The following is a 27853-nucleotide window of genomic DNA, read 5'->3' as shown; positions in this document are numbered from 1 at the left end:
GGCTGGCCTTAGCTTTATTTTAAAACTGTGATTTTGTGGTCTATTTTAGAAATGTTGTTGGTGCCACTGTACACCTGTGGGGGAAAGGGTGCTTCTACATTTAAAACCTGAGAAGCACAATTTCCACCTTTCATTCCTCCAAGGTTCCCTGATGGATCGCAAACTTGCTCAGGTGTCTAGGAACACAGCTTGGGAAAAGGGGTAATAAACACATCATTTACTTGTACACATTTTGTGCTTGCCATGAATGCATCTGAATTCAGCTTCTCATTCAGTGAATTAATTCCTTGAGGCCAAACTGAAAGGTTCCCACAACTCCTACTTAGACACAACAGCTCCAGGGACCTCCAACTTAGTTGGCAATGAAAAGAAAAATGCAAGCCTGAGAGCAAAAGTTCTCAAGTCTGACAATGCCCTTTAGTAGCGGCTGTGCATCAACTCCTAAAACTAGATGACAAATTATGCATGTATGTGCTTTCTTTTTTTTTCCCACAAAGTTTGTCCAAAGTCTTTATCAGCTTCTCAAATGAGTCCAAGAGAAATCCTATAAGAAACACCATCAACAAGGACCTTCCAGTGGCTGGAAAGCTTTCAAGTGTGTCTGTAATTAAAGATAGACTATTGTAGGTCAAGGGAGAGAAAGTCAGAAAAAGGTTTACTCTCTAGGACTATCCCTGCCATGAACCAGTTTTCTGACCTTAAGCAAATCCATCAGTCTATCCCTCAGTTTCCACATCAGCAAAAGGAGGATGTTTGGAAGTCGAATGATCCCTTAACCTCGGGACCCTTAAAAATACCAGGATTGTGAGCTTCAACAAACACAGGAAAAAGATGTCCAAAAGGCCTGCACAGAATCCTGCCTGTTACCAGAAGAGCACCTTAAAATATTCTCCACCGCTTTCCTTGGAGGGGTCAAAGATAGAAGCCACCTCTCATTTCCTTCTCTTTCTTCTATTTCAGAAAGCCAAATTTGAAGTTTCACAATAATGCCCTCTGAAGGGATCTGAACTATGTAGTTCATGCAAAAACTACAGTCATTCTGTAAGAATGCATAAGAAGCTCAAAAGATGTAAAATAGAATTTCTCTAAAGCCTCATTACAAATCATGTAATCACCGCATCAACTTCTTTTAGCCGCCGTCATCTACATCTGTGAATATATGTAACTGATGAAAATTAATTATGAGTGTCATAAAAAATGGATGTTCTAATATAATCCTAGACGTCTGGGTCACAACTATTGCTCGATTACAAGAGAAAAGTCTTTCCCTTTATTCCACATAGCTCTTCTATACCTTTAGCAATAAATGTCTGCTTTTCACAAAAGTAACGGTGAGATGAAGAAACTAAATATTTATTGTCACTTAAGACTAAATTTCACTAAAAGCAACTTTTTTAGTTGTACATATTCTATGGTATCCTAACTTGGCCATGAGACCGTAAATTTTCAATCTAATTATCATTCCCCTAATTCTAGAGCAAAGTTATATGTAGTTACTTGTGGCAGCAAATTAAACTGAAGCATTTTCATAGACAATTGGTAATAAAAAAAGAGAAGCAGATGAAAACGGATTCTGTTTTCACAAGCCATTATCAAGTGAACACTTATAGAGCGCTCTGGAACCATCTAAAACCCATTCTACCAAAGGATAAACTAAGGTTTAAGATGATGAATCAGAAGTCACACCATGAGGCAGTATAAGAAGTGGAACTTAGATGATTTCTATAGACCTAACTGCAACATCCTCCTCTAGAATGCTGGAACGAGATTAGCATCTGATTGGAGGAGTTCTGTGTTTGATACATACATGGCTGACTTCCAGAAAACATCAGGATAAATAGCAAAGTACAGTAGTTGGGCTTACTTCAGAGCACAAGACAGGTTGCCTGCTTTGAGAGCATTCTCACCACATCAGAGTTCATTCTTCATCTTCAGATCTTCCAAAGTCAACACAATAGGAAATCATGTTCGCAAACACCATTTCGAAACGATAAAGCATCCAGATAACTCAGTGAGAGGAATGAGTTAAAACTCCAGGTCAACCAGGCCAATGAATACAAACGTTCTACAGCACCATCCCATCCCAGGAAATGAGGTTAGCGCTGGAAAGTATGCAAAAGAGGAATGAAGAAAATCCAGAAGTGGCTGTGAAAGAAATCCCTGCTCAGGAGAAAGAGGCAACTTGCCTTCCTCACTAAATGCCACTTTTCAAAGGAGACTCAATCCTGAGGGCCTGACCCCTTGTGGCCTTAAAAATAAACCAAAACAAGGGCGTGGGTGTCAGATTTCTTGGTGCAATCACAAAGGGGTCAAAAATTAGGGACATTTAATGAGCAAAAATTAAAAGTTTCTAGAGAACGAACCCCTCCTTCCCTCATTGCCAAAATCTCTAGAAAAACGCTTCAGCACAGAATGTAGACATTTAATATTCATTTGAGGCCTAGGAGGGTAAAGCAGATATGATTGTTGTATCGGATGGAGGGTGTTTCCCAAATAAATGTACAATTCCAATTTCTTAAGGTAAGATCTCAGGTCCAGCTCCTTTAGAAGAATGAAGGCCATCATGATCTTTCTACGAAATTCAGTGAGACTGCTTTAGACTGAAAGGTTAAGACTTCATCTCGAGTTACTCCACCATAAACCAGACAAAGAAATTCTTCAAAGGCTATGAGCATTTTTTTCTTACAAGCACCCACAGGAATAGGTCAATGTAAATGTCGTGTAAACAAAGCGTTCATTACAAACCACAGTTTGTTTCTTTTGTGAGAAAAATTGAAGCCAGGGCAGCTGCACCCAACATTCACAGGTAACTGCCCCTGAAGCAGGGGACAATTTAGATTCATAATTGACCCTACAGCCTCGGGCTTTGCTTATGCTTGAAGGCAAGAGGTGCTGCGGGTTGGGGAATCCCAGTGTTTGATCCCTTCTCCTTTACTGTCTACATCAAGTACAGAAGGACTTGAACTTCCCTTCCAATCTCTCCGACAAGAGGCCTGAGTGTCTGAGGAAATCCACAGACAACAATCAAACCTTTCATTTCAGGGCCCTTTCCCCACCATGCCCCTCCGTTCCTGTTCCAATCAGTTCTGCGAAGTGTTCCCCCTATTCTGCAATTCATGAATCAACTGCAAAATCCGCCAACCTCTGCCAGTTCCTCTTGTACTAGCGGAGAGGTTCCCCTTGCTTCCTTGGGTAGCACAAGGCTGCTCTGGTTTTTAACTGGCGTAACGTGGAAATGCACCGTAGGAGCTCACTAACTCTTTCAAAGCCAGACAGAAGTTGAGTAACTGGAGCTCCCACCCCATCGACCAGGAAACGGACCCTCCAAGCTCAAGTTAAAGCCCATTGGTGGAAACTAGTTTTGACCCACCCCCCCCCCCCACCCCCCAAGTCCAGTGTCTCAGTTACCATCACTGTGAAGGAAAAGCAAGAGTGAGAAAGGCTACAAAGTCTCCAGCTCAGTTACTTAGCAACTGGACAAAACTTGCTTCACTCCAGAGGGTGAGGAGGCATCTCACCACCCATTCAGAGAGTAACAGTCTCCGATTTACATGCAAATTGATAAAGACAAAAGGGAAGAGGAAATCTAAATTAGCAACTGGAGTTTACAGCAGTAGAGCTGAGGCCCAGATTTACAAACAGCTTTCTCCCAGGGAGGGAGGCAGGATATATACACACCAACAAGCACACATGAATGAGTGCAAGCATGCATGCATGCGTGCGTGCAAGATCACAGGCCCTAACCAGCTTACAGTCTCCCTTCATAAAAGTCAATGCCATCTGGGAGTAGGGAAGAGACAGGCACAGAAAGTTTAGGAGCTAAAATTAGAGCACTTTCACTACTAACACACATTTAGGGTTTACGGAAAGATGACAATTGGAGGGTGGGAGAATCCCAGGGAAAGCAGCTTCCCCTCCCTCCTCCTGAGAACAGCAAATAAAGCATCAATCTTGGGTGGAAGGTCCCTAGATTGGGTGGATTCAGAGCCTCTGGGGTCCCTATAACCTCTCACAAACCCTCTCCTGGCTCCGCCGTTGAAGCGCAGGTTCCAAACTTGGATCAAACCCACACCTTTCATAGAAGACACATCACCCTGAAGGTTTTCCAAGCAAGAGGGAGTCACTGTCACCTACTTGGCCCAAGAAAGTGCTCCAGGCTTTTCTGTTTGCCCGAGGAGCTCCAACTCTGGGTCTTCAGCTCCAAGCCACACACCAGAGAACCAGGCTGCTCGGTCCCAGGCTTGGAGCAAGAGGAAGAGGACCGGAGGGGCTCCCCTGTCCCACCCCCATTCCCCAAGCTCACACCTGGACCCAGGTGGGCAGGACCCAGGTGGGCAGGGCCCGGGGCTAACCCTCTGAGGCCCGTCACTTACTTCTCGTACTCGGTGTTGTCCCGGTCACAGCGAGAATCCTTGTGCTTCTGCCAGTCTTTGCCATGCTTGCAGGTGGTGAGCAGCACTACGTCCTCCCCGTTATGGACGTGATATAAGGCATTCCTGGTGTCTGACCCTATCCCTGTCAGGTACCTCTTCCCCTTGAAGACCAGCATGTACTTCCTGAGAGGAGGGATAGTGTTAAACTTCAAAAACCCCCTCTCCCCTCCTGTCCTGGGATGATCCTTAGAAAAGAGGGGAATAGAAACATCAAAGTTGGGTCGGAAGTTTTCAGTACTGATGCTGGCCTTAGCCAGCATCGCCTGGCCGATGTCAAACCCCACGTCCTCGGTGTAGTCAGGCCAAGTGCCGGAATATAAATTAAAAATTAAATGATTCCTACCGTTGTTCCACAAGTGGAGACTCTGCACTTTGGATCTCAAATTGTGCACATACTGAGGTGACAACTGGTCTCGGTCTAAAGTGTCCAGACTCAGGACAAAGAGGCACGCCTGGCTGGGGTCCGAGGTATAGAACCTGGAGCCCTCGATGGCCGCTAGAATGTTTTGGTAACTTTCAGCGATTTTCTCCCCTTTTTGCTGTGGGTAGACGTAGACTTTGAAGCCGTTTTTCTTGCAAAGGGTGAAATCGAAGCAGGACTCCATGCGGCACTTCTTGCCTTTGTAGATGCTCGAGTTGGCCTCTCGCTTCTGCCGGGGCGAAACGTGCACACTGGAATCCTCGTTTTCCAATTGATCCCAGGGAACGAAGGGGCGCAGAGCGTCCGGGAAGCGGGGCCAGAAATGATCCGGACTCGGGTGGTGCAAGCCATTCCGACCGCTGTGCTCTTCTCTCCGGCTGTGGCTTCTCGATGCCCTAAACTGCAAGCCTCCGAAATAAAACAAAAGGGCGAGACAAGAGCCAGCTGAGAGCAGGATGAAATAGCGTTTTTTGGCCTGCATGTGTCCTGCCTGGGTCAAGAGGATTGTAAATAAACACAAGAATCACCCAAGTTTCCCAATCAACACTTTCAGCTCCAGTCCGCCATCTTCCCGCCCGTAAAGACTTCAAACTCTCCGCTCCCACCTTCTCTGGATGCCTTTCCCCAAGCCGTGGACTGATCCAGCGCATGTGGGCGATTTCTTTAACTTTCTCCCCTTCGGTCTTTCATCTTTGGGTTGCACAATGGACGGGAGAGAGCGGGGCGGAATATCTCGCACCAGGGCGGGCGAGCAGCGGACTGTAATTCTCTTGCATGCAACAAGACCGAGGAAAGAAAGAGAGGGGGGGAGGAAAAAAAGCTCCCAATGCCCAATCAATGGCAAGACGAAGTGATTTCCTTGCCTCTCGGATTCCTCTCGGCAGCGTGGAAAACGAGCCCCTGGAAAGCAACTTCAACTCATCCAGGCTCCCGTGCAGAACACTCCAGTTCCAACAAGTCAGCCGATCCCCGGGTTCAGCCGGCTAGTGCATCTTGCAGCTGGGGCGCCGTAACCTCACAAATCCCTGCATCTCTCTTTATTCCCTTCTGCAGCAGCTCCAAGACTCCGGCAGTGTTTACTCCTGCGCTCGCCGGGCCGGCCCCCGGGACGCGCGACGGCCCGGCTGGAGAAGGCTGGAGGCTGCGGCGGCGGCGCTGGGTGACGGCGGCGGCGCGTCCTCCCCGCGGGCAGTGCCGGCCCCGAGCGGCGCTTCCAAGGCCCCCGCGCGATCGCTGCCGACCGCCGCGTTCGGTCGCCGAATGTTACCCGGTTCTGAATGTTACACTTACACATTCCATTCCCGACACGACAGCGCTGACCTCATCCATCCACGCAGCCCGCGCTGCCATTGGCCGAGCGTCACGTCCGGGGGGGGCGGTGCTTCCGCTGCGCCCATTCATAACCCCCGGCCACCGGCAGAGGCGCCGGCGCGGCGCTGGGGGTGCGGGCGGCGCGGGGACCCCGGGGCGCCTCGGCCAGGCCCCCGCGGCCGGAGCGCGGGGCTGCCCCGAGAGAGTCCGCGGTCCTTCGGCGCGCCGGGATCCGGACCCCGGCCTGGGCCTCACCACCTTGCAGCCGCCGCGCCGGGAAACCAGCGCCTCCCAGAGGCGCCTGCGGGCGCACGGAGGCTGGGGAACCGGGGACCGGCGGGCGCTTCCCCGGCCCGCTGCTCCGGCTGCCCCGGTCGTCCTCGAGAATTCCTACGCCTCGGCTGCTTGCCGGGAACGCCTCCCTGAGCGGGCGGCGAGAAGTGTTCGGGTTCCTGGAGAAGGATGCTAGAAAAGTGGAGCAGTGGGGCGAGCCTTTGGGCTGCAGAAGGAAAAAAAAAAAGACTTCATAGAAAGCGACCGCTGATCAGAAGGATGCCTCTCTCTGCCCACCTTCCACCCTCTGAGGGCCCCAAATTTTCCTTCCTACAAAGCATTTAAACAGGTCCCTTATCCCCTAAATGTGTGCTGTGTCGCTTCAGTCGTGTCCGACTCTTTGCCACCCCCATGGACTGTAACCCGCCGGGCTCCTCTGTATGGGATTCTCCAGGCAAGAATACTGGAGCAGGTTGCCATGCCTTCCTCCAGGGGATCTTCGCAACCCAGGAATCGAACCCATTATCTCCGGCGTCTCCTGCATTGCCCATCTCTTTTTTCTTACCCCCAAGGAACCACCCCAATCCCCGATAATGAAAAGGAAATACTACAACCGAAAGGAATCGTTTCAATTCTTCATGTCTGGCTGTGCACTAAGAGAAGACACCTATCCCAAATCCTCAGTAACTTTCCACGCATCCTTTCCTAGCTTCCCAAAGCCCTTTGTCTATTCTGTAGAAAGCTTCCAAGAGATCCAATCACACCGTGGAAAAAAGAAGGATCTTCTAATAGCCGAGAATAACCCGGTTGATTTAAGCTCCTCCCAGTACCGAAAGTGATGTTACTCTCTTTTGCGGGGGAGGGGGAATGGTTTTTAAGGAGCTGTCTCTGAGGGATAGATGGCTGGTAGAATGGCCAGCTGCAGATGAGACACTTGAGGCAGGAGATGACCTTTTTCACCATTAGTACAAGCTTCCTTCAGCTAGTCCTTCCTTCCTTCCCCTAGCCATAAGCCCCTACCCTCAGGGACACATCACTGGACAAATCAGATAAAGATCCAGAGTCTCTCTAAAGATCCTCCAAGACTGCAAAGATGTGCTTCCAAACAGTGCTTCTGGTCAAAGCCAAGTCCTTGGCCTTACACCTAAATTCTGCTTTACTGGGAGCACCTCCCACCCTCTTCCCCAACCTAAGTCACAGGGGCCTGGCCAAAAGGGACAAACAGTTGCCTAGGGCAGCAAGCTGTTTAGTGATTGTTTATTATGGGAGGGACTGAGAGCTAGGGACAGACACATCCCAGCTTCCCCCAAGGCTGCAAAAAAAAAAAAAACAAAAAACCTCCAGCGGGTGTGGACAAAGGGCATGGTTATAATGAGGCAGGGTGAAATGATCAAGTGGAAAATTTTAGACATTTGTTGTTTCAGATTGGTTTTTAATAAAGGGGTGAAGGGGCCTTGGTAGGATGTTGCTGTACCTTTCTGAAGTCTTGCCCTATCTCTGGCCTGCCAAAGATGAGATAGCTTTTCCAGATTTGACGTGCACCCCCTGCACAATCAGACAGGCCTGGGAGAGAAATGAGGCTTCAGTCATCTTCCAGATGCAATGACAGTGATGCAGATAAATGCAGTGATTGAAACCACATGTGACCAGGGGCCCGCCCCAGCCCGGGTTGCTGAGAGCATCCATGCAAGGCAAGGGCCCTTCTGTTGAGATTAGGCTGGAGATTTTCTCAGCCCAGTGGAATTGAGGCTTTGGGGACTGCAGCTCCTCTACATCCTGATAGTCATCCTGTGTGACCTTAGTGGGAGCAAGTTACAGCCCTTGCTCTTTTGCGTCTCTTTCTGCTTTGACACATTTTTCCCATCTTGCCTAACCGTTGTGGATTCCTTCATCCCACGCTCCAGGGTTACCCAGGCCTACTGTCACATTCCATAGTGGTGTACACTGTGAGAAAACTCTGGTTCAGGAAATGAGAGAAAATTTGGATTCAGACCCCCAGATCTGTCATTTACGAGTGCCTCAGGCATGTGGTTTAATCTCACGGAATATCAGCTTCTCGCTTAAAAAGTCAGAATAATAATATTTTTTATGAAACTGGATACCATAAATTGCTCTACATGTGCAACACTTTTTGCTCAAGTTCCTCATTTCAAAAGCCAACTGGAATCTAAAGTAGCCCTCTATGATGGCATCATCATTGCATCCATCTCCTTTGGTTTTATTTTCTCCCCAGCCCTTCTCAATAGCTGAAATCCTTTGTTTGTGTGTTTGTTGTCTGTATTTCTTCACTGTAAGAGGAGCTTCCTGAGTGCAGGAACCCTGTGTTACTCATTCCTCAATCCCCAAGGCTGCCATAGGTAGCTCTGGTATTCTGGCGGAGCCCAGTCACTGATCTGAATGATGAATCAATCACTAAAGTTCAACTTCACCTCAGGATTTGAACATGCTTGAAGAGAAAGGTGTCCCTCGTGGTCTCTCAAAGCAGGTCTGAGTCTCCTGTCTGAGATGGAAATATTACAAACTAGGAATATCTTCAGTTCAGTTCAGTTTAGTCGCTCAGTCGTGTCCGACTCTTTGTGACCGCATGAATCGCAGCACGCCAGGCTTCCCTGTCCATCACCAACTCCCAGAGTTTACTCAGACTCACGTACATCGAGTTGGTGATGCCATCCAGCCATCTCATCCTCTTTCGTCCCCTAATCCTCCTGCCTCAATCCCTCCCTGCATCAGGGTCTTTTCCGAAGAGTCAACTCTTTGCATGAGGTGGCCAAAATATTGGAGTTTCAACTTTAGCATCAGTCCTTCCAATGAACACCCAGGACCAATCTCCTTTAGGATGGATTGGTTGGATCTCCTTGCAGTCCAAGGGACTCTCAAGAATCTTCTACAACACCACAGTTCAAAAGCATCAGTTCTTCAGTGCTCAGCTTTCTTCACAGTCCAACTCTCACATCCATACATGACCACTGGAAAAACCATAGCCTTGACTAGACGGACCTTTGTTGGCAAAGTAATGTCTCTGCTTTTGAATATGCTGTCTAGGTTGGTCATAACTTTCCTTCCAAGGAGTAAGCGTCTTTTAATTTCATGGCTGCAATCACCACCTGCAGTGATTTTGGAGCCCAAAAAATAAAGTCTGACACTGTTTCTACTGTTTCCCCATCTATTTCCCATGAAGTGATGGGACCAGATGCCATGACCTAATCAGTCCATCAAACATCTTTAACAGTGTATGTCAGATCATGTCATTCCTCTGGTCAGAGCCCTCAAGGAAACCCTACCTCAGAATCCCAGCCAAAGCCCTCACAAGCCCCTATAAGGTCCTGGAGGATCTTCCCTAACTGTCCCCATGCCTCCTCACCAGACCTGTCTTCACCTTATTTTCTGCCAATAACTCTCTCCCTCCATCCCAGTCTACTCACTCTTCTCCAGCTGGGCTGGTTTCCTTGTGGTTTCTCATACATGCCAAACATCTCCCTATCTTAGGACCTTCGCACATGTTCATCTCAGCTAGTCTGTCCCCGGTATCCATGGTACATCCTTCCTCCCTTATAAGTCTCTTCTCAAGGCCACCTTACAAATGAGCCACCTTTGACCTGTCTGAACAACACAGCAACTCCTCCCACCCAGATTTCCTATCCCTTCAACTGCTTTAATTTTTATCCTTAACACTAATTGACATCATGTACTATTAATATATATGGTCTTGTCAATTTATCATTTATCTGTTGCATATAGAATGTGAGCTCTGTGAGGCTCTTTTAGTTCACTGCTATATCCCCAGCACTTACAACAGGGTCCATCACTAATAAGTATTTGTTGACCTAATTAATTAATTTGATTCCACTATCTGTAGGGCAAATAAAGAATATTCAAGGCTAGTTTCAGTCTCACACACACATGCGCGCACTCACACAAAGCTAAAGCTATCCCAGTGATTCAATCCTTGCTTATTTCCTCTTTCAGGAGTAATTTTTCCAGGGCCAAAAGCTCATGGCACACTTGAAACCCAGAAGATAGCAATTCTCACCTTTGTTCTGCCACTTGCTTTATAACTTTGAGTGAGTCAGTCACTTCTCCTCCCTAAGCTTTGGATTCTTATTGGTAAAATCAAGAGAAACTGTAACATAATACAGATTGTGCTCAAGTACTGTACAAATGAGTAATATATGAGAAAGCCCTTTGCAGTCCACAATACCTATGGCAAATGTAAGAGTCGACTGTCACACTCTTGGACAAAAATGGACTCCAGTGCATGAGATCATGTTTGCAGGTCAACAGCATTACCTACATGAAATATCACCCACCAAGTACTCAACAGTTTCCAGATGCTTCCTAGACTCTGGAATGGTCATTGACTATTACAAGCAAACAGGAATAAGGAAGATGGGAAACTCACCAATGGACAAAAAAGTAAATAAGACCTTTTTTATAATGTGTAAAGCACCAAAGGCACAAATGCCTTTCAAGGGTCTATAATTACATCTGCTGGAGGGAGAAAAAAAAAATGACTTCAAAATGTAAAAAAGCAAACTTAAATACTTACATTAATAAGTGTTTAAATTTTCTAAAATGTAACTTTCAGTCGACTGCCAAGGCAACCCAATTTTCATAAAGTTATACACAGATTTTTATTTGACGTGGGCACATTTTAATGCTTTGGTGATGTGTGCTGGGGTTTCTAACAGTAACCATTCCCAGCTCTCAGAAAGGTTGGGAAACTCTGCTGGGAACGTGCTGATTGGTTGTAGGAGGTGAGAAAACAGAAGGAGCCAAGGGAAAGTAGGGGCATGGTGGAGAGATTCCCAGCCAGGAAACAGGAGCCTGGGTTCCAGTTCCGTCTCTGAACTCTGGGAAACCAGGAGCAGGTGGTTTCTGAATAACAGGTGTTTCATCAGAAAAATGCGGAGTAGGACTTGATGATGGCTTTTCACTGAAACAGATAGGACAGCTCTGTGTAAACCAAGGGAGTTGAGGAAGGGAGTCACTTAGGAGGGAGGAAGCAGGAACTCTGTGGGGGCGGGGAGGGGGGGGACAATAACCAAAGGTGAAACAAGGACAATTCTCGCAAAGATGTGTCAATCCCAAGCCAGGTGCTTTGTACGCATCGTCTCTGCGATCCTCCCAAGGTTCTTAGGACACAAGTACTATCCTCATCCTCTGCTGCAAATGAGGACACAAAAACTCAATTCTGGGAAGGGGCTCCATGCAATTCCATCATCCATTTCATGGAATCATCCAATTCATCCATTGTTCCATTTGTTCCTTGAGCCAATATTTATTAACCAGCTCCTCCGTGTAAGGTGCGGTGCCAGACACTAAGGGCATTTGCCTACAGTCCTTTGTCATTTACAAGACAATTTCATGAGAAGAATTTTGCTTGAGCGTCGTCAGGACCCTGTGAGTTAGGAAGAGAGTGTTAATCCTAATTTTCTAGTTCGGGTTTTCTCAGCCGAGGCACTGTTTTTATTTTCTTGAGCATAAGGTGGGGGGCTGGCCCGTGCACTATAGGATGTTTAGCCACATCCCTGGCCTCTACCCATTAGGTGCCAAGAGCACACCCCACTCTCACTTGCATCCTCAGTGGACACCGAAAACATCTCCAGACACCGCTAAACACTTCAATGAGACAAAATCACTCCTTGTTGTAACCCATTAAGCCAGTTCAATGACTTACCCAAAGTCAGTTGATTTTCAAGTGGAGAATTTAGAATTTGACCCTCATCTTCTGACCCCATGACAAGGCTTGGCCACAACACTGCAGCTTCCTTTACAGAGTCTAAATGATCTCCTTCTGAAAGACAGGCAATCCAAAAAAAAAAAAAAAATCTCATAGGCACTAATTTAAGAAACTGTTATTAAGCCCATCTTATGTGCAAGCCCTATGCTGGGCACTCAAAATCTATAGTATAAAAATAGTGTGTCAGATCTCCTTCTAATGGGGGAGATAATAAAATAACAAGTAAATAAATAAGCAAGACAATTTGAGATAGTTCTACAGAGAACACAGAGGATGATTAAATGGCATAGATTAAGATGAGGAAAGGCAAACAGGCTCACTTTAAATAAGATGCTTAAGAGGGATAAATCAGAAGCTTGGGATGAAAACACACACTGTTATATATATAAGATATATAACTAACAGGGACCTACTGGATAACATAGGGAACTCTACTCAAAATTCTGTGATAACCTATATAAGAAAACAATCTAAAAAAGATGAATATATGTCTATGTGGTGGCTCAGTTGATAAAGATTCTGCAATGCAGAGAAGCAGATCTGATCCCTGGTCCAGAAGATCCCCTGGAGGAGAGCATGGCAACCCACTCCAGTATTCTTGCCTGGAGAATTCCATGGACAGAGGAGCCTGGTGGGCTACAGTCCACAGGGTTAAAGTCAGACACGACTGAGCAACTAACACTTAACTGCATCACTTTGCTGTACACCTTAAACTAACAAAACACTGTAAATCAACTTTACTCAGATAAAATAGGAACTTCCCTGGCGGTTCAGTGGTTAAGACTTTGCCTTCCTGTGTAGGGAGTGTTGGTCCAATACTTGGTTGGGGAGCTAAGATCCTACATGACTTGTGGCCAAAAAAAAAAAAAACACAAAACAGAAAACAGAAAAAATATTGTAACAAATTCAATAAACACTTAAAAAATTTAACACCACTACAGAAAAATAAACTTGTGCACATTCTCCCTAAACAAATACATAAAATTGTGCATACACTCCTTAAAAAAAAAAAAGACTTTAAATAAAATAAAATATAGGATGATTGGTGAGGTGCTAACATTTCAGCTGATGTCCAGCTGATGAGGAAAGAGCCCTGGGAAGAGCATACCAGGAAAAGGGTCTGACCAGTACATCGTCCTGAGGCAGAAGTGAGTCTGAGGAGCTACACCAGAGGTTTTCAAACTTCAGCAGGCAACAGAATCCCTAGACGGTCTGGTTCAAACACAGATCGCTGGGGCCCTCCTGCAGAACTTATGATTCAGTAGAGTTTGGATATGGCCCAAGAATTTGCATTTCTAGCCACTACGCAGAAGATGCTAATGCTGCTGGTTTAGGAACCACACTTTGAGAACCATTGAGTTAGAGCATCAGGTGAAAGGCTACTGTTTCTGGAGTATGCTGAGTGCAAGGAAGAGGACAGGAGGGAGAGAGAGAAGATGCAGGCACTTTTACATGCCCTGGTGCTGCAGGTAGGGCAAAGTACTGGGATTTTCTTTTCGGTGGAATGGATAAGTCCTGGAGGATTTTAAGCAGGGGAGTGATATGATCTGATTTCCATTTTTAACAGCTCCCTCTCACTGATAGTAGAGCAAAAATGGAAGCAGGAAGTCAAGTTTATACTGTCGGCTTCAGTCGCTAAGTTGTGTCCCGTTCTTTGCAACCCCATGATCTGCAGCATGCCAGACTTCCCTGGCCTTCACTATCTCCTGGAGTTTGCTCAGATTCATGTCCATTTTTCTCAAGTCTTTATTCCTTACAGTAACAACTGGAAGCCAGGACGGCAAGCCAGGAGAGAAGGGAAACTTAAGTCCTGTCTTCATAGCACAGAAACAATGACAAGAGTCAAGCCAATAAGCCAAGTTGGTGGATACTTGGCCTGCGATTGCTTATGAGGCAAGATAGTCTGTATTAGTGTTTATCAAAACTGCACATTTAAATTGAGAATTTCCTCTATGATCTTAACTCTAGTGCTTGACATGGTTCAAGTCATTTACATTTATACTTATCTGTGTCGTCCATGTGTATTTCACAGCGTGAAACTGTCAGCTATTTTCCGTGACAGGACATCCTCTCGTTGGTGAGTGTTTTCTGAGGAACAAATGGTGACAAAGAAGTTACCCTTACCTCAGTTAGCCTTCCCTCAGTCTGGATGCCATTCTAGGGGCCTTGTGAAAGTTTTACTGACCCCTGGTGGAAGCACAAGCTCCACCCTGCTGGCTTGTCTTGGTAGCTTCTGTTTCCTTCCCAAGGAATTGTTTCATTCCTCTAACAATTCATGCTCCACACAGCCCAAACTCCAGGAGGAGAAACAGACATGGAAAGAAAGAATCACAATAAAACTGGCTCCATGGTATAATTTACCAGAGGAGGAAGTTGCTACATTTGTGTGGGTCCCTATTAACATTTGAACATCCATTTATAGATGAGTAACTGAGAGAAAATGAGAAATGGAAATGTCAACTATCAAAGGTGATGAAATCAGGAAGACACCCACAATTCAAGCCAATTTTCCCCACTAGATTGTACTATTCTTTGTTATGCAATAGTCTGTCAACGTTCCCTTCACTTAGGGGAAAAAAAAATATTAAACTTCTGATAGCCAGTGGAATCAAGTTTGTCTTCTATCTATCAACTGAAAAATGTGTATCCTCTTGCACTTATATACTACCCTTGGTGCATAATTATTGATGACTGCAGTGATAACTGAGAGACTCTGCAGGATCTTAAAAGTACGTGCTAATTCACTTGAGGGAGGCTAGATTATGTCCAGTCCTATTTCAGTGATTCAAATGCAGTTCATGACTGTCAAAATCATTTAAAGTTGGTGGTCCATGTATCGTGTATGGGTAACTAGTTATTAGCATGGTGATAATATGGACTGTAAAGCTAGTTATTTGAGTGATGCTTCAAGGTTGTTATTTGATCAAATTTGCTCTATTTCCATGAATCGTACTTCTTGAGGTCTGAGGAGGAAGCCTCTAAGCCTGTAGCCTTTCAGGAAGTCTGTAGCCTTTCTAAATAGATTAAAATACACACATACATCTACCAAAGTCTGCATGGCTGGGGACTGACCTCTCGCCTGGATAAACTGTCACTCTGAAAAGTTGTAATCTAAACAAACAAAGTGAAAGTGAAGTCGCTCAGTCGTGTCTGACTCTTTGCAACCTCATGGACTGTGGCCTACCAGGCTTCTCAGTCCATGGGGTTTTCCAGGCAAGAATACTGGAGTGGGCTGCCATTTCCTTCTCCAGTGGATCTTCCCCACCCAGGTCTCCTGCATTGCAGGCAGATGCTTTACCCTCTGAGCCATCAGAGAAGCTGAAACAAACAAAAATCATTCCTCAAATTGTAAACTGTCCACCTAGTTAAAGCTATGGTTTTTCCAGTAGTCATGTACGGATGTGAGAGTTGACTATAAAGAAAGCTGAGTGTCAAAGAATTGATGCTTTTGAACTTTGGTGTTGGAGAAGACTCTTGAGAGTCCCTTGGACTGCAAGGAGATCCAGCCAGTCAGTCCTAAAGGAAATCAGTCCTGAATATTCTTTGGAAGGACTGATGCTGAAGCTGAAACTCCAATACTTTGGCCACTTGATGCGAAGAACTGACTCATTTGAAAAGACTCTGATGCTGGGAAAGATTGAAGGTGGGAGGAGAAGGGGATGACAGGATGAGATGGTTGGTTGGCATCATCGACTCAATGGACACAAGTTTAAGTAAGCTCTGGGAGTTGGTGATGGACAGGGAGGCCTGGTATGCTGCAGTCCATGGGGTCGCAAAGAGTTGGACACGACTGAGTGACTGACTGATACATAGTGTTAGGTCTACCCAAGTACATCAACTTCCCAACAAATCTCTCTCTACTTCTCTCTTTAGACACCTTTATTCTTCATTTCCCAAAGACTGATCCCCTTGTGGAAGTGCAGACAGCTTGGGAACACTAAGAAAAAAGGTATGAAGAAGACTCGTATTTAAATATATTTCAATATATTTATATGTAAATTTCAGCATAGGCTTTGTCTCATTGAAAATCTGAATATTTAAATGTCACAAATGCAAAAGCAGACTAAAAATATACATTCTGGCTTTAATTAAGCCTTGAGAAGGGAATTGCCTACAGAAGCATTCTCACTTTTCCTAACTGTTCTCTTCTACCCAAGAAGGAGCCTGCCCTCATTGAAGGCCGAATAATTCCTTATCACACAGGAAAAATGCAGACTTTAGTCCTGTTTAAGACTGGATAAGCCTGACTCCTATCTTGTTCTTTGAGGCCTGTGGAGGCTTGTTGTTAATAGGAACCCCTGGTCAAAGATTGCTCCAGGTGCAATGCAAACAGGCCCCAGTGCTTTGTAAAACTGCTCCCCATCTCAGTTATTGTCCCTCCCACCCTGACAACTTGTCCATCTAAGTTTAGATATGACCTGTCACCTGCTCCTTGGCTTGTCTGATCTTTGAATCCCTTGCAACAGGAGTTGCCAGTGGCTACAAATTATAAGCCATCCTGGGGAGGATGATGCTAATCCTTTAGGGGCTTAGGAAGAAACCACCAAACAGGTTTTGGAGAATGAGAACACTCACATCAATTGGAGGGGGTGGGACACTTTGTGGCTGTCCTGACCACCTGGCTTCTGAACAACACACCCCCGGGTGCGGGAGAAGGGCCCCCATGAATGACCTACCACTGTCTATGACCAGCAGGGTTGTCATTTCGTGGCTATCAAAGACCTTTCTGATGTTTCCCGGTCTGGTTATGGTGTCATATAGCTGTTCAGCTGTGTACACTTCCATCTGTGCAGAATATTTACCTAATGAGTTGCATTCCATTGGGGGCAAGAGAGTTGAGTGGTTAAACCCAGGAGGTTCAGAGACTGACCATCTGAGTTCCGTCATAATACTTTTACTTCACACTGGCTGTGACTTGAGGCAAGTTAATTACGGGCTCTAAGCCTCAGTCTCCCCCTCTGCTCTCCCCAATGACAATAACTACTTCAGATGTACATGAAGTAATGCATATAAAACATTTAATAGAGCAACCAGCACCTAGGAGGAGGTGCTTAGTAAATGCCTAATAATATAATGGCCTCCTACTCTCCATCTCTTCTGGGATCTCCAGCAACCCCTTAGAATTAAAGTGACTTGGTTTCACAATTGGTGTTTCAGCAGTTCTGTCTTCCAGAATTTGAATTAATGCCCTTTGTGATTAAGATTGGCATTTCAGCAAATCATGCTGAAGTGTTACAGTGGCTGCAAAGGGACATGTCCATTCATTCATTTATCCATCAATAACAAATATTTATTGAAAGCCTACTATGTCTCAGGGAGGGCACTGGGCATGGGCCATGTGAATACAACAGACGAAATGTTACCTGGGAGAGACCGTGGAGCCTACTCAGGGAGACTCACAAATAAATAAACGAATGAAGCAAGGGCCAGATTCTAGTGGTGCTCAGGGTATGAAAAGCGTGTTGAAATGGAGGCATTATTTAAATAGAGTGACCAGGCAGTGAGAGCAGAGACAGGGAGACATGTGAGCAGAGACATGAAGGCTAAGAAGGAGCCTGTGTTGCGAGGAGGTGGGGTAGGAAGCTTTCAGAGCAAAGGAAGAGCAGATGCTGACACCCGAAGGTCAGATGAACTGGGCTGCCTTATTAGGAGCAGAAAACCGGACGGAGTGGCTACAGCCTTGTGAATAAGACACCAGGCCCTGCATTTAAGCAGCTGCTATCTAAGGAGGCTGTTGGTGATGATAGGTTTGCCAGTTCTCCATATAAAAAGGAAGCTGGAGAGACTCAGAAAAACTGAGACAAGGCATTGGGGGCAATCAAGCCCATATCCCTCCAAGTACCCCATTTATCAAGTTTCTCCTTAATCCCTCCATCCGCTGATGGGCTCCAGAATCAAGCCCAACATTTTTATTTATTTTAAATTATTTTTGGCTGTACTGGGTCTTTGCTGTTGCTCGCAGACTTAGTTGCTTCACGGCATGTAGGATTTTCCCAGACCAGGAATCAAACCTGTGTCCCATGCATTGCAAGGCAGATTCTTAACCTCTGGACCACATGGGAAGCCCAAGCCCAGCATTTTAACTTTACATTGTGTTTATTTTTTTCTCTGCCTATCTCCTGGGACAAGAGTCCCAAGAAAAGTCAACCTATGTCTTATTCATCTTCGTAACTCCAGCATCTAGCACAATGCCTCACCCTTGGTTGGTGCCTTATAAACATTTGTTGATGAGTCACCACTAAATGTATTGTACTTGATGTTGCCAGGCAATGTACTAGGTGCTTTAAATATATTAATTCAACTAATCCTCTTTACACCACCTAAAGGTATATACTATCGTTAGTAACAGTTTACAGAAGAAACGAAGACACAGAGAGGTTAAGTAAGCCGCTCACGCTCTTACAGCTAGGATGGAGTTGACCTAGGATTTGAATCCAAGTAGTCTGGCTCCAAAGCCTCTACTCTTAGTCACATGCAGTGCTTCTCAAACTACCTTGTGTGAACGTCACCTGGAAAATATGTGAAAATAGACATTCCAGGGCCCTGCTTGCAGAGTTTTTAATTCAATAGTTCTATTAGTTATCTATTGCTGTGTAACAAATTACCCCAAGATTAGAGGCTTATAACAACAAATATGTATCATCTCCAGTTTCTGTGAACCAGCAGTCTAGGCTCAGCTTAATCAGGTTCTCTGGCTCAGAGACTTTCAAAGTCTCCTCTAATCAGGGTGTCGGGGAGAGCTGATGCTATTTCAAGGCTTGACTAAGGCAGATCCTGTTCTCTGCTCACTCATGCGGCTGTTGGTGGACCTTCAGTCATTACTGGCTGTTAACCTGAGATATTAGTTTCTTGCCCCAGAGCCCTCCCCAAAAGGATGTTTAAAATAGGGCAGCTGGCTTCCCTCACAGCAAGTGAGAGAGTGAGAGAGTATCCAAGACCATCCCCGTGTCTTTCTATATCTTCATCTAGGAATTGACATCTTTCTGCCTAGTCTTAGAGATTACCTCCTGGGTGAATATGGGGTGGGACCCAAGAATTTATATTTCTATCAAGTTCTCAAGTGATGATGACAATGATGCTCCCAGTAGGGAACCACACTTTGAGTAACACCACTACACTATAGTAGAAGGAAGGGAGGGGGTGGAAGAAGGAAGGAAGGAAAGAAGGGAAGGAGGGAGGGAAGAGAGAGAAGAGGAAGAAGGAAACCCAGGAAACAATCCTTGACTGGATCACATATTGTATTTACACAGGGCCTTTCTCCATCCTGGCCCATCCTGACCACCACCTGTACACCCGAGGCTCCTATCAAAAACTGTCAAAAAGGTAACTGTGAACGTAGAAAACCAGACGTCCTCTCTGTCACTCCTTGGAAAAGCATGACCTGACCCCAGGTTGATACATCCTGTCTTCCACTTCCCGTAAGTCTACCCTCTAGGCAATACAGAATAGTTCCCTGATGGCCCCTAACCCTGCCTAGTGACTTACAACCTCATGGAGCAAAGCAGGGGGTTAATTTCAGGAGATTCTCTTTCCTGCCCCCTGCTTTTGAGAAGGATTGAACTTGAAGTGCTCTTGCTGCTGCGGTTAGACAGGACTTTCTGGTTGATCTTCCCTCTGAGCATCTTCCTCCCCTTCCTGACCATGGTGGTGCTGGACCCCCTGCTGCCTCGTAGTGGAGAGAGGGAAGGGTGGCTCTGGAAGGCTGGCCCCAGCTCTCTCTCTTGCTGGCAACTCCAGAAGCTTCGTGCAGCACGCTTCTCCTTCCCCAGCAGGAAGGAGGAGTGTTTGCTGGAGCTGAACAGCTGCTCAGGGTGCAGGGAGGCGAATGTTACTAAATATATGTTCTCGTTGTACATTGGTGTGTCAAGAAAAATTATATCTCCATGTTCTCCACTTGGGTGTTCTTTAAAAAAAAAACAAAAACACAAACTCCTTACACGAGCACAGTGTACCTCTTAACTCCTGCCCAACAACCTGACTGAATTATTCAGTTGCTGTCTAATTTATTTTTTTCCCCACACCCTTCAAATCACAGTCCCCTTGTCACATTCTGGGAGCTTCTGGTACATTCTACCAGTCCCACTCCACACGCCACTTGGCTCTTTGGGTGTCTTCTCCTTCCAGGCTTGTTTCCAAGCATTTTTCAGGGTGGAATTCAGAGTAACATGCTTGAGATTGCCAGGGAAGAAGGATCTTTAAAATGTGGGCAAGTTATCATGGTATTGGGCTTCCCTGGTGACTCAGGTAGTAAAGAATCTGTTTGCAGTGTGGGAGACTGGGGTTCAATCCCTGGGTGGGGAGGATGCCCTGGAGAAGGAAATGGCAACCCACTCCAGTATTCTTGCCTGGAGGATCCCATGAGCAGAAGAGCCTGGTGGGCTACAGTCCATGGGGTCGCAAAGAGTGCAACATGACTGAGTGACTGACATTTTCACTTTCATACTTATCATGGTATTAGTGCTGTCTGTCCTTTTTGTCTAAATCATATATCAATTTCTAGAAAGCTATAAATGTATCATATGTACTACATATATGTGCATGTGTAGCATATGTGTGTGTGCAGAAGTAGGGCCTTAAGTCAAATCATTACTATTAAGCTGTGTGTGGGTGTGTTAGTCACTCAGTCGTGTCCAACTCTTTGCAACTCCATGGACTATAGCCCACCAGGCTTCCCTGTCCATGGGATTCTTCAGGCCAGAATACTGGAGTGGGTTGCCATTTCCTCCTCCAGGTGATCTTCCCAACCCAGGGATCAAACCCAGGTCTCCTGCATTGCAGGGGATGCTTAATTATCTGAACCACAAGGGAAGCAATATTATGTTGACTGTGCTGTTTTTATGAGTAAGTTCAGTTACTGATTTGAATGCAGCACTGAGATCCTCCCTTTAATTGGAAAGAAACTGATGAGCACCAGTTGGTCTTATTAATCTAAGGTGGGAAATTGCTTTTTAAATGTATGAGGCCCAGGCTCCTAAATATTCTCTTAGTCACCAATATGGAATTGACCTAGACTCACAATTATTCCTGTTATTCCCTTCAAACCAATCTTTACCTCTTCTTTCCTTTACTTACACTGAAAGCCAGAATTCTCCAACCTACCCAGCATCTAATTGTGCGCAATAAACTTTTGTTGAATGAATGGCTAAGAGATAAACCCATATTCTCAAGAAAAGCTAATTAAAATAAAATGGAGTAGATACATGGTTTAAATCAAGTCTTGCTTTAAGACCAACTAATTTACTGAAATCTGAAAATGGATCACTTCGGCTTGCTAAAGCTGTGGAAGAGAACTGCATGGAATGAAAGGCTCCCTTTACTGAATCCCCTCTGTGTGAAGTTGATCATTTCATCTGGCGTCAAGCATTGCTGTCCATGTCTCTATAGTTTTGCTGCTCCTATCTTATTGCATCTGTTGATTGAGACACTAGAAGTTTCAGAAGGACTGTTAACTTCATAAGGACAAGAATGATCTATTTTTCACCTCTGTTTCCTGCACACCTCGCACAGTACCTGCCACACTGTTAAGTGTGCATAAAATTCATGTGGAATGAATGAGGGAAGGAGTGAATGAATCCATAACTTAATGTAATTTTACCAAGAGGGTTGGAAAGATAAAATAAAAATTTAAGTCAAAGGTTTGGAAACAAGTACGTCTTGGAAATCAATCATCAGTCTGGTAAATCATCTTTGAAATGATACAGGCCACTAGCAGCATGGGATTTTCTTTACGATAAGTTGATTTTCATTCACTTTTCAGTGCTTATAATCAGTGAAAGGAGGCACACATCTAGAATTGCTGTCTTATTTCTCTAAGCCTATTGAGTCTTATTCTCAGTAGATTTACTACTGTCTAGGTCAGAGATCCAACCAGTCCATTCTGAAGGAGATCGGCCCTGGGTGTTCTTTGTAAGGAATGATGCTAAAGCTGCAACTCCAGTACTCTGGCCACCTCATGCGAAGAGTTGACTCATTGGAAAAGACTCTGATACTGGGAGGGATTGGGGGAAGGAGGAGGAGGGGAAGACAGAGATGGCGGGATGGCATCACTGACTCGATGGATGTGAGCCTGAGTGAACTCTGGGAGTTGGTGATGGACAGGGAGGCCTGGCGTGCTGCAATTTATGGGGTCACAAATAGTCAGACACAACTAAGCAACTGAACCGAGGTCTTGTTTTCAAGACTGCACCCAAGTATTCATTTGGCTCTATGGAGTGGTCATTAACTGTCCCAGAATGAATGTTCCTAGAGTAATGAAGTGGCCCCATGGCCAAGCAGCCAACATCAGGTTTTGCAACTCAGCCATCTTCTTGGCCCCTTCCCAAGTCTCCTGTGGGGGAAGGGCTTGGAGGCAAGCTGCGAAGACCCAAGGCTGAGTCCTTGGGAACCTGTGTGCCTCTTCTGTCTTCACGGCCAGTGTCGTCAATAAACTGTTTCCCACTCTAAACCTTTTAAAATAAAGGTTTCCCTTGCCGGAGACATGATGAGATGAAATTTACTATAAAACCATGCTGCCAGAGAAAACCAGTTTTACCCTTTAAAAGCTGGAATGATTGCTTCCCCAAGGAACTCTGAAGTCTGAGAGTGATTCAGTGGCATTGATATCACTCTTGAAAGAAAAGGGAGCCTTTTTTCCACTTCCCCTTTTTCTTCCAACGACAGGTATGTGTCCGGCCCCTCACAATGTGAGCACAATGTCATTGGCAGAAGGGATCTCGTTCTAGGTATTTGTCTTTCTGCAGGGGCTACTCCAGGGACCGACAGGCAAACAATCAATGATTTATCTTTTAAAGTTTCTAACTTTGTGGCTGAAATGATTATAAAGAGCAAATTTTTGCAAAGATTAACAGAATATAATAAACGTGGGGGAGGGGTTATACTTTTTCTTTCTTTGGCTGGTTTCTTTTTAAATTTATTTACTTTTAATTGGAGGATAATTGCTTTACAATATTGTGTTGGTTTCTGCCATCCATCAACAAGAATCAGGCTCAGATATACATATGCCACCTCCGTCTTGAACCTCCCTCCAACCTCCCACCCCATCCCACCCCTCTAAGTGGTCACAGAGCACCAGCTTGAGTTCCCTGCATCATACAACCAATTCCCACGGGCTATCTATTTTACATATGGTAATGTATCTGCTTCCCCGCTCCTCTCTCAATTTGTCCCTCTCCTTGCGCCACTATGTCCTCGAGTTTGTTCCTTGGCTAGTTTCTGATATAAGAAACAGCACAGGCAAACTCAAAAGTGCTTTACATAAAATGTCTTTCCCTTAGCTTCTCACTTAACTGGTGGTCTAGAAATTGGCTTTGGTTGGTGATGCAGGTTAATAGTTTCAGTAAGAATCCAGGGGGCAGAAAGAGGAAAGCAACCAATCACACAAAAGGAAACCCCATAGGTGCTTCAGCTGATTTTTCAGCAGAAACTTTACAGGCCAGAGGGAGTGGAAGGATATATTTAAAGTATTAAAAGGGAAAAATCTTACAACCTAAAGTCTTCTATCAGGCAAGGTTACCACTCAGAATTGAAAGATCAAGAGTTCCCCAGAAACAGAAAAACTAAAGGAGTTCAACACCACTAAACTGGCCCTCCAAGAAATGCTAGAGTCTTCTTTTAGTAGAATAAAAAGGACATAACTAAATAAGAGAACATATAAAAGGAAAAATCATGCTGGTGAAGGCAAATAGCAAAAGTAGTGGATCAGCTTCTTAAAAAACCTACAATGCGGGTTAAAAGACAAAAGTAGTGTAGTCAATTATAACTACAGTGCGTAATTAAGGGGTACACAAAATATAAAGTATGATATTAAAAATATGAAACATTGGGAGGAGGAGTGAAAATATAGTGCTTTTAAAATGTCTTCAAACTTAAGCAACTGGTAGCTTAAAATTGAAGACTACACATACAGGTTGCCATAGAAGAACCTCATGGTAACCACAAACCAAAAACTTACAATGGATACATGAAAAGTAAAGGCCTTCATCCATGGCTCAATGGTAAAGAATCTGCCTGCCAAAGCAGGAGATGCAGGTTTGATCCCTGGCTCAGGAAGATCTAGAGGAGGAAAAGGTGACCCACTTTCCAGTATTTTCATCTGGGAAATCCCATGGACAGAGGAGCCTGAAGGGCTACAATCCATGGGGTCACAAAGAGTTGGACACAACTGAGCACACACACACAAAGGAAAAACAATCCCCCCAGGCTCCTCAGTCCATAGGATTCTCCAGACAAGAATACTGGAGCAGGTTGCCATTCTCTTCTCCAGGGGACCTTCCCAACCCAGGGCTCCAACCCTCGTCTCTTCCATCTCTTGCACTGGCAGGCAGGTTCTTTGCCTCCAGTGCTACCTGGGAAGCCCAGTAATACTGAAGGAATCTGCCAAACCACAGGGAAAGAAACCAAGAGAAGACAGTACGTGTTGTTACTATATATACAGTCATACACACATAAAATGAAATACTACTCACTCATAAAAATAATGAAATCTTGCTGTTTGCAGCAACGTTGATGGAACTGGAGGGTATCATGCCAAGTGAAAAATGTCAGAGAAAAGAAAATACCTATGATTTCACTTATACATGGAATGTTAAAAACAAAACAAACAAAACATAACAAAAATAGACTCATAGATACAGAGAACAAACTGGTAGTTGCCACAGGGGAGGGAGGTCGGGCTGGGGGGGTGGCAGATGACAGAGGCGAAGGAGATTAAGAGGTATGGACTCACCGTTAATAAAAATAAATAAGTTGTGGGGATATCACACGCACACGTGGAATACCGCCTGTATTGTGGTGATCATTTCATAACATATGCAAATATTGAATCACTATGTTGTGTACCTGAAAGGATTATAATGCTGTATGTTAATTATAACTCAATTTTAAAAAAGAACTCAGGGTTCCCATTTTTCCATCTACTTCTCTATCAGTAAAGTCGGCAATAACGCTATAATATGGCTACACCTGGTGGCTCAGATGGTAAAGAATCTGCCTGCAATGCACAAGACCCAGGTTCAATCCCTGGGTCAGGAAGACCCCCTGGAGAAGAGAATGACTACCCACTGCAGTATTCTTGCCTAGAGAATCCCACAGAGGAACATGGTGGGCTACAGTCCATGGGGTCACAAAGAGCTGGACACGACTAACACATGGCTACACCAGCTCTAGGCATCTGTCCTCACATAACCCCACCGAAAGCAGGAAGAAAGAGGAGCCACACCAGCTTTTGGCCATGCCGCTCTCCTTCTAATTAAAGAGGAAAAGCGCCACGGAACACCCCTTCCCCGGCATCTTTTTACGTTTCATTGACCAGACGTGAGTCCGTGCTATAAATCACCAGCAAAAGAGAATGCGATGACCGCGACTGGCTGCATTAGCCTGGGTTCTCCAGAGAAAGGGAATCAGTAGAGGAAAAATATGTTCCTATGTATACGTCTGTGTGATATAATTATATGTATATAAAGAGATTTATTATAAGGTACTGGTTCATGTGCCGATGGAAGCTGACAAGTCCCAAGCTCCACCGTCGGCAAGCTGGAGGCTCAGGCTCAGGAGAACTGATGCTGTAAGGTCCAGTCTCAGCACAAGTGTGAGTTAGAAACAGAAGAACACTGATGTCCCAGCTCTGCAACACTCAGGAAAGAGATCTTTGTAGTCTAGGCAGGCTACTGGATTGGATGAAACTCATCCACACTGAGGGGGGCAATCTGCTTCACGAAATCAACTGATTCAAGTGTTAAATCTCATCCAGAAGCATCCTCACAGACACATTCAGTTTAACCAAACATCTGGGCACCCCATGGCCGAGTCGACACAAAATTAGCCACCGCTGTGGTTTAGATTAAGAGTAATCCATCAGGGCTGAGCCTACTTTTCCTAGCAAGTCACTGCTCAATAGACAGACAATATTTGGAGTGTGTTAGCAAGACAAAAGATGGGATATTGGCCAGGCCACAGGTTGTTTCTTTGCAGGTGTTTATGTGTTTATGAAAATTAAGCTTTTAAAAGTGGGTTAACAACAAACTCCAAAAAAATGTGGGTGATAGTCATATGACTGTCTCTCTGGGGCAGTACAAAACTATATATATATATATATATATATATATATACACACACACACACACACACATATATATAATTCTACACACATATTATTGTAGAAAATCCTAAAAGTGTAGATAAGTGAAGAAGTGATAAAAATGATCTGAAATCCCATTATCAAGTGACAACCAGTGTTAAAATTTCCATATACATATACTTCTAACATTTTCCTATTCATATTAACACATTTTTAGAGAAAAGCGAGATCATACTGAACAACACTATTTTGCAATGGAAATTCTCTCCTGCAATATACTTCACACATATTGACTTATTCCATATTGACTTACACAGTTCTACTGCATGATTTTTTTTTGGTTATACAGTTGTTCCACATTTTGCTTAAGCAATCCCCTATTGGACATTTAACTTATAAAGATTTTTCTATATAAAAAGGGGTCCTGTTCAGAATGTTGCAATACTCAGAGTTTTTCCATCCTTCAGTGAGAGGCTTCCCATATATAGCAGTGCCCCTGGTGCCAGCAACTGGGGAATGCACAGTCCTAGAGTGTACTTCTCATTTCTTTGAATCCCTTCTTCTTTAGTGTGATATTAGTTGTGTGTGAATTGCTCCTGTCCTCAACTAGTGTTTTCAGAGCATTAAGAGCATTCAAGACCCATTCCCCATACTGCTCCATACTAACTTTGGAGGCAATGGCAGGGGAACCTGGAAAATGTGACACTGTTAGCAGGGTTCACAGAGCGTTTTTAAAACATGTGCTTTCAGAAATCTGGATGGCATCCTCTAAGACCTGAATTACAAATGTCTGTTCCAAAGCCAGAGCAATATTTGCTACATTCAACAGCTCGTTGGACTTCTTTCTGGAACCAGCCTAAATTCTCCTCTTCGGTCACAACCATTGGAGCCAAATGTTATTAATCTTAGGAGCTTTTCGTGGGTAGATTTACTTACATGTATTTTCATTACCAAAACTATAGTTAATGTGTGGGTGATTTTATAATGTGACCAGGTGGTGGTGAGTATGTGGCTTCCCCGATGGCTCAGTGGTAAAGAATCCACCTGCCAATGCAGGAAACTTGGGTTTGATCCTTAGGTAGGGAAGATCCCTTGGAGGAGGAAATGGCAACCCACTCCAGAATGCTTGCCTGGACAATTCCATGGACAGAGGAGCCTGGCACCTTACAGTCTATGGGTCACAAAGAGTCAGACACAACTGAGCATGCCTGCATGTTGGCCAGTATGCATTTATTATGTGTTTTGGGGTGAGAGAGATTACATAACCATGAATAATACTGTATATATCACATTAATTAATCAGAACTATATAATTTTATCTGAATAATTTCCACATTGACAAAATTGGCATTTTCATCTCCTATTTATTACATTCTCTCATTTTCTAATGTTATTTTTCTTCCTAAGATTTCTTATGAATATTAAAATCAGGTCCTAGAAGCCAAGACCCAGCTCAGTGCCCCATGTAGAAAGCACGTGATAAAGGACTTTTCCCTTTTCCCTTTTGTACGATGTTGTAGTTTACAAAGCATTCTGATGTACGTTATTCATTTGGTTTTCTTGACCCTGAGAGGGAGGTGACACAGTCTATCCATTCTGCT

The 27853-nt window shown here is 44.7% G+C and overlaps 1 protein-coding gene and 1 long non-coding RNA gene across 2 annotated transcripts in view; both read right to left on the bottom strand.

Moving 5' to 3' along the window:
• The window catches only part of EXT1 (exostosin glycosyltransferase 1), a 317674-nt gene extending 311555 nt beyond the window's left edge, over positions 1 to 6119 (bottom strand). Inside the window, exon 1 of the mRNA XM_004011769.5 lies at positions 4374 to 6119. Within this exon, the coding sequence (XP_004011818.1) occupies positions 4374 to 5335 (962 nt within the window). The 5' untranslated portion in view covers positions 5336 to 6119. The remainder of the gene's footprint in view (positions 1 to 4373) is intronic.
• Positions 6120 to 10685: 4566 nt separating this feature from the next.
• The window catches only part of LOC121820345 (uncharacterized), a 50223-nt gene continuing 33055 nt past the window's right edge, over positions 10686 to 27853 (bottom strand). Inside the window, exons 2-4 of the long non-coding RNA XR_006060850.2 lie at positions 14173 to 14266; positions 12116 to 12232; positions 10686 to 11836 (exon numbers count right to left, since the gene is read on the bottom strand). This is a non-coding gene — a long non-coding RNA (uncharacterized LOC121820345). The remainder of the gene's footprint in view (positions 11837 to 12115; positions 12233 to 14172; positions 14267 to 27853) is intronic.

This window comes from Ovis aries, chromosome 9, assembly GCF_016772045.2.
Source record: "Ovis aries strain OAR_USU_Benz2616 breed Rambouillet chromosome 9, ARS-UI_Ramb_v3.0, whole genome shotgun sequence".
Lineage (NCBI taxonomy): Eukaryota > Metazoa > Chordata > Mammalia > Artiodactyla > Bovidae > Ovis > Ovis aries.
This window is presented reverse-complemented; position numbering and strand designations above follow the sequence as displayed.